The sequence below is a fragment of the Eschrichtius robustus genome, chromosome 2 (genome assembly GCF_028021215.1).
Source record: "Eschrichtius robustus isolate mEscRob2 chromosome 2, mEscRob2.pri, whole genome shotgun sequence".
NCBI classification, from domain to species: Eukaryota; Metazoa; Chordata; class Mammalia; order Artiodactyla; family Eschrichtiidae; genus Eschrichtius; species Eschrichtius robustus.
The window spans coordinates 25,968,672-25,982,032 of NC_090825.1; the positions used below are offsets into that span (position 1 = coordinate 25,968,672).

At 36.7% G+C, this 13,361-nt stretch overlaps 1 protein-coding gene across 9 annotated transcripts in view; it reads right to left on the minus strand.

Moving 5' to 3' along the window:
* Window positions 1-13,361, minus strand: part of DROSHA (drosha ribonuclease III) — a 120,254-nt gene that overhangs the window by 65,021 nt on the left and 41,872 nt on the right. For all 9 annotated transcript variants that reach the window (XM_068535182.1, XM_068535187.1, XM_068535185.1 and 6 more), the window contains 3 exons: window positions 13,273-13,354; window positions 12,640-12,714; window positions 382-551 (listed from right to left, as the gene is read on the minus strand). In XM_068535182.1, the coding sequence (XP_068391283.1) occupies window positions 382-551; window positions 12,640-12,714; window positions 13,273-13,354 (327 nt within the window). The remainder of the gene's footprint in view (window positions 1-381; window positions 552-12,639; window positions 12,715-13,272; window positions 13,355-13,361) is intronic.

Genomic DNA, 13,361 nt, shown 5'->3' on the forward strand with positions numbered 1-13,361 from the left:
TGAATAGTATCATCTCTGGAGAATGGAATTATTGGGTAATTTTTATCTTCATTGGGCCGTTTTTCTATTTTCCTAATTTTCTATAGTGAAGACATATTACTTTTATACTCAGCAAAAAATTAGATCTGAACGTATCTAAAAACTTCAAAATTCTCCATAATAATCAGAATAAATTTACTAAGCAGATGAAATTACTACTAAATATGCCTACATTATATTTTTCTTATTTACTAAATATTTAAAGGAAAAAATTACTCAAAGAACAAGAAGCAATGAATTTTAAATTTTAAATCTTTAAAAATGTTCTGTTATCGTTTTTGCAAAACACTCAAACCTGAAACGAAGGTGATTCAGTCTCTGACTGTCAACACCAGCACATACCGTCCCAGGGTTGGTGACAATCATGCCTTTGCATTCTTCCGCATATTTCTGCCACTCAAGTTCTTCCCACTGAAGCATATTGGCAATCTCCTCTTCGGGAACCAGGGCTTTGCTACACCGTAATAAGTAAAGGAGGATCTGGTGCATGGACAGTACTTCCTTTCCTCCATCTTAGGTGACAGTGGAGAGAGAGGGAAAAATAAGACTACTCAGTTAACAGCCAGTCATCCACCCAATAAGGAAAAACAAGACAATGAGAAGAGAGCATTTTTAAAAAGGTAGTACAGAATTTACATCGTTAAACCTTTGTTTAACCAGGTGCTAAATAATAGGAAAGCCATTTGTTTCACTGATGAACGGTGCTCATAAACCATCTTATTTACTAAAATGGCAACAACAGCATTATAAATGACAAAAGGCCCATATGTAAGGTAGGAATATAAAAAAGGTGCCTACCTAAATAAATTTAAAACCACCTAATGTAAAGAACCACAGCTTATAATATACAGAACCGTGTTATGTTTTAAGTATTTTATCACTCTTTACAGGGTAACAGATGAAAGCTCTTCTACAGTGATGTTACTGATTTAAGGAAATTCTAAGCTTTTATGAGATATTTATGGATGTTTTCAGTAAGCTATTGTTGCATTATGGTCTAATTTTTTGGTGCTAATGTGCTGCACCTGCCATGAGGAATAGAGCTAAAGAGCTTGTACTAATATCATGAAGATCATTATGGAGTTAGTACATGGAAAAAACACCAAGTACTCTGAGACTTACAGAAGCATACATTACCAAGTACAGAGGATAAAAACAACAAAGAACATAATTAAAGTACCTTGGAAAAAATCAATTAATCTGGTACTTGATGAATCAGACATTCATCTAATGTGGGGCATTAATTTCAGATTCACAGGCTTCTGCCTTCTCTTTGGGCTTAGCTTCTTGACCAGCATGTACAACCACCTTTTCTCTGCCTAGTCCCACCCAAAGGAAGGATAAGAGCCCTGAAGGGGTAGAGAACAATAACTACCCTCCCCAGGTCATGAGACATGCTAGGAACAGTAGTATAGGACCAAACACTTCATGGCGAAACAAGGGGACCAAGATGGTGGAGATGGGTAGGAATAAACGAGGGGGTCCTATTTGTGCTAGATAGAAGAGTTCATGGCAGCCAAGGAATCTGGGATACTAGAAAATGGAAGAAGATAAAAGATTTTAATTCAAGTTGCTATGGGCCAAAAACTTAAGCCTACACATCTAAGAGAGAAGACAGTAAGGATCAAAATTTCTTTTTGATCTGTGTCTTTCTATCTCAGAGGCTGCTCTGGAATTAGATGGCACTGCTGCTACAGGGCCACTATATATGTAGGAATGCATTCATTCATTAATCTAAATATGCATTCATTCATTCAATAATTACCAAGCACCTATCATGTAGCAGGCCTAGGAAACACAGCTGTGTTAAATAGCCAAAACCCCTTATATTCCAGTGGAGGGGAAGATATAATAAAAAACAACTACATAATAATAGATCAGAGATGACTGCTATGAATAAGGATCAAACCGGGCAACTACACATAAAAGGGTGGTCAGGAAAGGCGTCTTTGAAGAGGTGCCATGTGAGCAAAGACTTGAAAGAAGCAGAGGAGCCCCATGCGGCTATCTGGGAGAGGGGTGTCTTGGGTAGAAAACATAGCAAAAGCCCTAAGGTGGAGTGGGATTGATGTGTTCCAGGAACTGCCAAGAGGCCAGCGTGGATGGAGTGAGGAGGAGGAGAGCATGAGGGAGGCAGCAGGGAAGTCAGATCTTGCCAAGCTTTACAGAGCACGGGAAGCGCTCTGGATTTGACTCTCAGACGGGAGCATGTTTTTCACCATCATGTGCCAGGCACCGTGAGTGGTCCCATGTAGCAATTATGGAAAAAAAAAAAACACAAACAAAAACACAAGCTCTAGGCCTTCAAGAAGCAAGTTGGCTAATGATGACTAATCACAACTGTTCCTAGAGGAATCTTTGCAGATAACATTCTGAAAACAGAGCTCTCTTAAAGACACAGAGTCTCTTAAAAAAAATAACTGTCTAAGAAGTAACTAAAGTACAAAATACAATCAACCCATATGAGGACATGTCCCACCTACCCTTCATATTATTGTTCACAGCAGTAAAAATCTTTTATGCCTCATTACAAAACATCTGCCTTAAACCCAGGAGTCACCTTTGATGAACAAACTTCCATGGTTAAGGGCATATTTCTCAGTCTGTCTCAATAGAAATTTTAATCCGCCTGCATGTGACATGTCTTTCTCAATCAATGATGTTCCCCTCTTTGCTTATGGAGCCCAGCATAGTCATAATGCCTACCCGTCCGTCTGAGCCCATGGTAACCTCTGCTTCTGGGGGGGCCTGAAGTGAGCAGGTAGACAAGAGAACTCTAAAGTCAGAGTAAGTTGACTTACACTTGCATGTGTCCACATACAGAGCAGCAGGGATAAAGAAAACCTAGAGAGCCCCGAGAAGAACTGCCACACTAACGAGATTCTAGGCACCATGGAAAGAGTAAAATAGGACGTAGATTGTAATCATTATATTTGCTAAGACTACTAAAGAGCACTGTAAGCCTATAAGGACACATCAGGAGTCTAGGATACTATAAGGAGCAAAGTGTTGTTTTGTTGCAAGGATTAGAAAAAAAATTCAGATTTTATTTGGGGAGGTTGGTGCCTGGTGGAAGGAGAAAAGATATGCAACTCCAGGTATACAAACTGGCGCCAGAATCTCCCCACAAGCAGTTGCAAGTGGCTGACTTCAGGGCACTTCAAATAAAAGTGAAAAGGAGTAGGGGCGCTGAATTTAAAGTGAAAAGAATAAAAAACTCAAAGAGCTAGTGGGAGGGGGTAACACTTAAACCTACAAACCAAGGGCACTGCCCAGTTTAGGAGAAGAATACCTGTGAGAGAAAGAAGGAAAGCCACTGAATGCTTATGAGAACGCATCTACCTAGATTAGGTGCAAAGCTGCTGATGAGGGGGGAGAGTTTTATAGCAGCACGGAACTAGAAATAATTTTTAAAAAACATACACACATCAGGTGCAAAATTGGTAATGCTGAAGGAGAAATTGTAAATCCATGTTGAAATCTGCTAAATATTTTAAATAGCAACTAAAATCTAAAAAGATAGATATTTACCAATGTGAAAAAGTAGAAACTCAGGACAGATAACCTGAGGTGAAATCCTTACGGAAATATAAGGAAAAGTAGACGTGACTAGAAAGTCCTGCAGAGCCCACGGGGCAAGGGCTGCATCCCTCACACCCAGCCCGGCAAAAAAGGCACTCCAGAAATATTTGTGGAATGACTTTCTGAAGCGGATAAATAATGTGGCCACTTGCTCGCAGACTGCCATGAATTTACTAATGTTAATGAATTGGCTCTTTTGGTTTGTCTGCTTCGCTACATGTTTATGTTGGGGATTTATGGAACTATGTCACTGAGGGCTAGGAAGTAATCTTTATCTCGTTGGCTGAGATAAATAGGACATGATATAAATGAGAAATTAGAGTGGGTAAGCTAAGGTTAGCAGGAGTTCTGCCAGCACTGGGACTGGTACCGTGACAATGGCTCATTATTCGGGAAGAACTGGAGTTTGTGTTTCAGGGAATGAATCTGGACAGTCATTAATGAACTGACAGACTTTATAAACTGTTTCTTAGAGACCCAATTCTCTCGGTTTATATTGCTTGATTATTTATATGGTTATTGTGGGGAGGGGCAATTTGTTAAGGAATTTGTGTTAAGAATACAGCTGGTTAAACGAGTATTTCTCAAGAGTGCAACACTCAATTTTAAGAAATATAAAAATACCTTCCTCTTTCCTTACACTGAGAATAACTATATAACTTCATTACCATGTCTCCTGTATATTCCTACTAAGACACCTTTATATAATCTTAAGTTTTGAAAATTTGTATTAACAACACAGTATTTTCTAAACTTTCCAAATACAAAGTTATATTAAGATGCTATATCAATTAATGTTTTTTCCAAACTACACTTCCCTCCTGGGAATTTTGATATACTCTCCCACCCTCTGGCCCTCTGTCAGCCATACCTAAAGAATTACTTCTCCAAAAATCAATCTGCTAGATAATTGATTTGCAAAATTGATTCAGGATTCTCAAAGCTTTACTACGGCAATGATATAAACAATGAACAGGCTTTCCCGTTAAGTGCAGCCTTCCTAACTTGAATTATGCCCTGCCCCAGCCCTGACTACAGTCAGGATAAAACCTTAAAGTGGCTCTAGGAGAGCTCATATCAACTATTTGGCTACTAGAGGTAGAGGCAGGGATAGGAAAGAAACAAAAATTTGAGAAAACTCTTAAAATATCAATAAACTGGTTGTTCTGTGATTTGACTTCTGGTAAACTGACCTGCACTGAATAATCCTTGGTTTAAACTATAAACTTAACTTTGGATAAATTTGTATAAAGCAATTGAGACAGCTGTCTTCAAAGCAGGTCAGCTGAGGAACTAGAGAAAAACTGGAATGACTGATAAACTTTCAGTTACATAGTATAATAAACTGATACAAACAAAAAGCAAATGAGAATGAGGGGACCATGTAATACTATATAAAAGCTGCTCATTCTCACAGGAGTTCAAGTAAGATGCAAATAATAATAATGAGATGACTTTTTACCTATCAAATGACTAGTAATATCCACTGTTGGCAGATGTATAGAAAAAGGGTACTGTTAAAAATGTTGGTTAGAACTACCAACTATGTCCTTTCTAGAGAAAACTTGGCCAACTCTTTCCAAATTTAAAATGTGCATACTGTCTTAACAAATAATTTCACTTCTAGAACCCCACCTTGTAGAAACACTCACACAAATGCAAAAGGATAGATACACAAGACTATTCCTGAAGTATTTATATGTAATGGAGGAAAAGTAGAGACCTCCAAAATACTCATGACTAGAGGAACTGTCAAAAAAGTTGACGTCCATTCATACTATGGAATGCCATGCAGGTGTTAAAGACTGAGGCAATGTATTTATATAGAGGATGTCCGAAACAGTTGAGTAAAAGGTCAAGTTGTGTAACATATTTAGTGTTATCCCACTTAAAGAAAAAAGCATAATTCTCTCTGTACAGGTTAAAACAAATACAAATCAAACCATTTATAGCACCTATTCATTTTCACATGTCTAGAAGGGGGTGTTCACTTTTTTACTTCATACACTTTTGTACTGTTTGTGCGCACACACACACACACACACACACACACACATACACACACACAGAGTTGACATAATTAAGGGCAAGGTAACACTTCAATTCTGTGAAGAAAGAATGGTCTTTTCAAAAAATGGTGCTGGGTCAACTGGATGTCATACTGAAAATAATGAATATTGACCCATATCTCATACCATTTGTAAAAACAAATTTGAGACAGATTATAGACCTAAATTTGTAGAAAATATAGAAGAGAATCTTGATGACCTTGGGGTAGGCAAACTTTTCACAAATAAGATACAAAAGGCTCCAAGCAAAAAGGGTAAATATGTAAATTGGACTACATTAAAATAAAGAATTTCTGTTCACCAAAAATCACCATTAAGATGGTGAAAAAGCAATCACAGAGAAGGTACTGGCAATATATATATCTGACAAAAGACTCACATAGAGTATATATAAAAAATACCTACAAGTAAATGAGAAAAAGGCAGACAAAACCCAACAGAAAAATGAGCTAAAGACTTGAACAGGCACTTCAAAAGACAACATCCAAATGGTCAATGTATGAAATGGTGCTCCATTTCATTAGTCATTAGGGAAATGAAAATTAAAACCATAATGTGATACCTCTGAATACTCATCAGAATGGCTAACTTGAAAAAGAAAGAAAAATGCCAAGTGTTGGTGCAAATGTGGAATAACTTGAACTCTCATATACAGTGCAGGTGGGATGGTAAAATGGTACAATCACTTTGGAAAACTGTAAGTATCTACAAAGCTTAATATAAACACATCCAGAATTTCCGCTCCTAGGTATATATCCGCTATAGAAAAGCATAAATATATGCTCACCAAAAGGCATGTACAAGTATTTGGTGAACACGTGTATGCTATCTGAAAGAGTCAAAAACTGAAAACATGCAAATGTCCATTAATCACAGACAGGTTAAATACATTTTAGTTTAGTCATACCATATAATACTATACAGCAATGAGAATGAACCAACTACAGTTAACTGTAACAACAGGTATTTCAAAAACATAATACAGAAGAAAACAGAAACAAAAAAGAATATACAATTCTAGTTTTTATAATTCAAAAACAGGTAAAACTAATACATGGTATTTTCAAGCCAGAATAGAGGCTACCTTGAGGGGCTGGGTAGTGACTGGAAAGGGGCTCTTGGATGCTGGTATCTTGAGCTGGGTGCTGAGTACACAGTCATATTCACTTTGTGAAAATTCATTGAGTCTTACATGTATGATATGTGCACTTTTCAGTATTTGTGTTCTACTTCAATCAAAGGTTTACTTTTTAAAAATGAGAGACAATACCAAAGAATGTTTGAAAAACACATTCACTCTTATTAGTAACAAAATACATGAGTATTTTACTAAGACACTATTATGACCAATTAAATAAAGTCAGTAAACAAGTATCTACTGAGCCCCTGCTATGCACCACTTAGTAGTATGTTAGTAGTGATACAAGACAGACTGTTTACTCCTTAGCCTCATAGAGCTACAGTGGGAACGGACGGAAGGAGGGAGGGAGGGAGGGAGGAAGGAAGGAAAGTCCAAAACGTGAAGAAGACTAATAATGCATTTTTCATGGCAGCATAAACTGATATGATTCTTTTGACAAGAAATTTGGTACTACATATCATGATCTTTAAAAATATCTGCCTGCTTGATGAATTATTAAAAATTAGGATGCAAAACATTTATCAGTATGATGACCACTATGCAAAAAAGTTACGAACAGAAAAAAATGAAAATATACATCAAAATGTATTTTCCTTTTGAACTTATCATTTTCTAAAGATTTTTAGTGAAGTCATATTGTGAAAAATGAATCAACCATAATTTGCCATCCAACACCAAAATGCATTTTATACATTAGACATTTTTCTATATCCTTCAGGGTTTTGCTTTTTTTTAAAAAAATAAATTTATTTGTTTATTTATTTTTGGCTGCGTTGGGTCTTCGTTGCTGCGCATGGGCTTTCTCTAGTTGCAGCGAGAGGGGGCTACTCGTCGTTGCAGTGCGCGGGCTTCTCACTGCGGTGGTTTCTCTTGTTGCGGAGCACGGCTTGTGGGCTCCAGAGCGCAGGCGGATTCTTAACCACTGCGCCACCAGGGAAGCCCAAAACTTATTATTAAATTAAATTAAAACTTATTATTACTGGAAACAGCTCATTTATAGTCATGCACTAATTGGGAGAATCTTCATTGTGTAGGCAAAGTCATAAATATTTTTACCAATTGTATGACTTTTATACTAACAGCTGTGTTCTGAAATCAGTTAACTCCATATTACATTCATTGGCACAGAAAAGTTACTGTTGTTCATAGTGACTTTTGTCTTTTGAAATGCATATTCTATTTTAAATTTGAACTGTTCTGCCTAATTAAAAACAGTCTACAATATTGTGTGCTCCTTCATGTATATGTAAATGTATTCATTAATGTGTATTACGTACATATGTATAATATTGACGTGTATATAACTGGTTGAAAATAAAAGTGTTAAATATGTTTCCTTTCAGAATCAAGCTTCCATGTATTTCCTTATCAGTCTCAGCAGTTTTTAAAGAGTTTCCACTAAGAGCGACAAAATATAACAAACTACAAATGTTTGGAGATGATCTGAGAACTGATAAGAAGATAATTCTAGTTGAAGTAAGGACAGCTTTTGAAATTCTGCTGTAACTATTGAGTAAACAATTGTAAGATATATTTTACGTGATAATGACATTAACTCTCTCCATAGTGTTAGTACTGGTAAAATATAACATAAAGGCTTTGTATAATAGAAGAAACCTAGCTTCTTGCAGTAAACTTGGATAAAGTAGCTATAGGTTAATGAACTTTAAAAATTTAATGGCCTAAGTATAGAAAGGCAAAAAATATTTGGAAAATGACGTCGTCTTAGTAAAAATATTATAACTTGTAGTGACCCTAAGAAGTTTGCTCCAAAATCCCATTGATGCATTTTACTATTTAGGATATCAGCTATTTGATGTCTCCCTTAATTTCTACAAAAGTTCTGGTTACAGTACATTGAATAGATAACATTTTTCCTGTTTTGGTAGATATAAATCTGAAAATAAATTTACATGGGAATAAAACTGAGCTAATGTTTATCCTTTGTTTTTGGTAGGATTTACCTAACCAGTTTCATCAAGATTCTCATACTTTACATGAAGTTCTGAGGTGAGTTTCAGCGAAGTTTTCTAAAACTCCAAATTAAATGGCAGGTGGTTTAAATTTCAACCTTGCTTGCTATCTTTTGTTATTTTAGGAAGTATGTGCAGATTGGTCAATGTCCTCTAATATTTATAATCTCTGACAGTCTCAGTGGAGATAATAATCGAAGGTTACTGTTTCCCAAAGAAATTCAGGAAGAGTGTGCTATATCAAATAGAACAGAAATAGAATGAAATTTCTGCTTAAAATTTTATATACATACTGTATTTTTTAATTAATCACGTAACCACTATCTTTCTTTATAAAACTTTGACAGTTTCAACCCTGTGGCACCAACAATTATGATGAAGTTTCTTAATCGAATAGTGACAGAAGCTAATAAGGTTAAGTCTTCTAAGAACTGATTAATTTGAATCTTACATTGTAATTATAGAAAGCCAAACTTAAGTAGTATTATACAAACTTGAGGAGTTAGAGACACAAACTATTTCAGTTTTTAAAATTAAAAAAATTTAATTACTCATAAAGCATGTCATTTTAGAAAATGTAGGAAATACTGATTTTAAAAATCCTTAACCTTTTTCTAGTTTTAAACTTAATTTTCTTTTTCACACTGAGGTAAATTTCCCTTTGCTTGGCTTAGTATTCTAAATTGTATCTGTTATCAAGAAACTGTTTTCTGGTATCTAGGTCCATTAGTCAGCAACATTCCAACTCTACTTTTGTCCTGTTGTCACTTTTTAAAGATTTAATATTTTTTTTTATTTTGATAAAAAACATATCATAAAATTTACCATCTTAACCATTTTTTTTTCAGCTTTATTGAGATATAACTGACATGTAACATCATGTAAGTTTAAGGGGTGTGACACATTGATTTGATAAACTTATGTAATGAAAAATGATTACCACCATAGTGTTATCTAACACCTCCATCATGTCATGTAATTACCATTTCTTTCTTGTGATGAGAACATTTAAGATTTTTTTCTCTTAGCAACTTTCAAATACGTAACACAGTATTATTAGCTGTATTATGTATTTGAAATACCTTAACCATTTTTAACCATCCAGTTCAATAGTGTAAAGTATACTAACATTGTTCTGAAATAGCTGTTACTTTTTTTTTTTTATTTGGTTGTGCCAGGTCTTAGTTGCGGCATGCGTGTGGGATCTAGTTCCCTGACCAGGGATCGAACCCGGGCCCCCTGCATTGGGAGCACAGAGTCTTATCCACTGCGCCACCAGGGAAGTCCCTGAAATAGCTGTTACTTTCATTAATTAATTAATTAATTAATTAATTCTGCCTTAGGTCTTCGTTGCTGCATGGGGGTTTTCTCTAGTTGTGGTGCATGGGCCTCTCATTGTGGTGGCGTCTCCCGTTGCAGAGCATGGGCTCCAGGCGCGCGGGCTCAGTAGTTGTGGCTCGTGGGCTCTAGAGCACAGGCTCAGTAGTTGTGGCACACGGGCTTAGTTGCTCCGCGGCATGTGGGATCTTCCCAGACCAGGGATCGAACCCGTGTCCCCTGCATTGGCAGGCGGATTCTTAACCACTGCGCCACCAGGGAAGTCCCGGGTTTTTTTTAGTAAGTGTATTTTCAAAAGGAAGTCTAATGAAAAAGTAAATCCTGTTTAAAAATAAGTCAATAGACCTTTCCCTTCTTGACAACCTAAGTGTTATCCCTATACAGTTACAAGAAACATTTTGTGAGAGTTGAAATCCCACAAAGTAAATATCTGACATAAGATTCTTCTTTAAGATGATTTTAAAAATGTCCACTTTCTCTTAGAGGTTTGTTTGGTCATAAAATGCCTAGAGGCAGACAGATACAGAAAGGAAAGGCTTTTCAACAAACTCACTCCAACACCATTTTCTAATAAGTTTACTGCTAAAGCTCCATTATAAAATCGTAGATGCATTCACTTGAAAAGAAGAAAAGGACTCAGGACTTCCCTGGTGGTCCAGCAGTTAAGAATCCGCCTTCCAATGCAGGGAATGTGGGTTCAATCCCTGGTCGGGGAACTAAGATCCTACATGCCTCAGGGCAACTAAGCCCATACGCCACAACTACTGAGCCCTCGCGTTCTAGAGCCCATGTGTCACAACTAGAGAGAAGCCCGTGTGCCGCAACAAAGAGCCGGCAGGCTGAACTAAGACCCGATGCAGCCAAACAAATAAATAAAAATAAATAAATATTTAAAAAATACAAAGGACCTCTCAATGAAATAAAACCAGATGTACAAAAGAGAAAATCTTTTGAATGCATTTTCCAAACAAAATGAACATTAACAATACTAAAAATATGATTAACACCATGCTAAAATAAAAATAAGCCATTGTGACTGAGTGGACTGAGGAAAGGGTACCATGGACAAAATCTGGAGGAAAAGCTAAACTGGAATGTAAAGACAAGAAACAAAAGCCACAAAGGACGAATCAGAGAGCCAGAAGGCAAGTAAGGAGAGTGCAGCAGGCAGACCAGAACAAGAGCCCAGGTACCACATTAGGGAGGAGACTCAACTGAAGAGTGTCCACTGGTTTTGGTCTTCTGGAGGCTGGCTCTGGCATCAGCAGCTGCAGCGGGGTGGGGACAAGGTAAGAGGCAGGTGGGGCACCAAAGCAAGGCCACACTGTGAACGGCCCAGAATCTGACAGGCTCAAGGGATGGTTCTGAGGCATGAGGGAGGCAAGGGCTCCTGCCCCCAGGAGGACAAGGGGCACGAGGAGGAGAGCATGAGCATGAGGCTGAACTTCTGAAACTGCTGATATGTAAACGTGGGCAGAAAGCTTACATGCTGAAAAGCTCCCCAGCTGAAATTATAAACCACAGTTTTATCGCAGCGGCCATTTTTTTCCCTCCCCTATCAATGAGTGGCCCAAACATCAGAGAAGAAAAGGCAAATGGTTGAACTGACATTTCCATGGAAGGTGGTGGTTAGCACAAGGGGCTGAGGTCACTAGAGCTGAGAGACAGAAGTCAGAGGACAGGACTTAAGAAAGCAAGGAAAGGTGGCGGCACACAAGGAGAAAAAAGAAGAGTCAAGCAGAAGCAAAGGGAATAAGGGAACGAGAGGTGGAAGTATAGATGGATATCACCAGAAAGTGAGATATGGGAATGAGATTCCAGGGATGAATTCATTCAGGATGGTGAAGACTTTACAAACAAAAAGGCATCCAAACATTTCATTAAAAACCCAACCATTTTAAAAAACACTAAATACAATGCCATAGCTCACAGCTAGCCTCTTGACAAAAGTTTTAAAATAGTTAAAATATTGCTCTAAAAACATAAAAGTCATATATTTACTTATGTATTTTTAATTTCATGAGAGAATAAATTATTGTTTTTTTCACTGTAAAATGAATAAAAGTATATGTCAAAAAAGAGAAAAAAAAAACCCTATAATACCACTATCTTACTACAACTATTACTGCAGTAATTTTTAGCATAGTTATAATCATATTGTTTATAAAATTTTATAATTGTTTTCTAATTAACTATATGCATTTTTTTAAGCCACATGCATTTTTCCATATTAATTTTAATACTTGCATGATATTTTATCAAGTAGACCCTCAAAATTTATAAATCAATTTTCCCATTGCTCATCTAACTTGGGGCTACCATAAATTATGCAGGGGTACAAATCAACATGTATCATTTTACATTTTCATGCCTGACCTGAGAAGTAGATATTAAGTGTCTGAGGTGGGAAAGTTGTCCCTGAAGACTGAAAGGAGAATGGCAGGCTTATTTTCAGATGCACTATCTCACTGGGTCACTGACAAGTCAAAAGATTTACCTGGAAGAAATCTTACAAAACGTGGCATGAAATGAAATCTTGGGCAGCAGGGAGGACTGTCTTCAAACAAAGGACCTAAAGCAAACAAGTGAAAAGGAAAGAAAAAATAAATAAAACCACCTTAGGAAACAAACATTGCAACTTAACTCCTAAGATTTATAATAACTACAAAAAAATACCACCAGAAGTAGGGACATAAGAAAACCGCCCCTTTCTCCTCAATAGCTAAATCAATCATGTGGTAACTGCCACAAACATCCCATGAAGACTGCAGGGAGGGGACCACCCAAAAAGGAGAATGAATGCCCCAAGGTTATATACAGTATATGGTATATATGGTAAAACTAGTTTTAGAAATTCAAAGATATAAAGATTTTTGTTATAAATGAACTACTGGATGATATAATATGCTTGTGTTTTCATTCCGTTCCATTCTAACCAATACAACTGGGACTATAACAACTTATTCATGTCAAATGATAACATGCATTCCTATGAATAATAAACTTTTCCCTGGGTATTTCAAAAGTACGAGGAATTTCAACTACATCCCCCCACTTTTATAAGAGTTTTCACACATACCACAACGTTCTTTGACAAGCACTACACTTTTCTTTAAATCCTATTATTTACCTTTAAGATTCCAGTCATACAATTCCAAAATATCTCTGAATAGAAATAATGAAAAGAGTTCAAGTCCTTTCACACAAAAATTCTGAAAA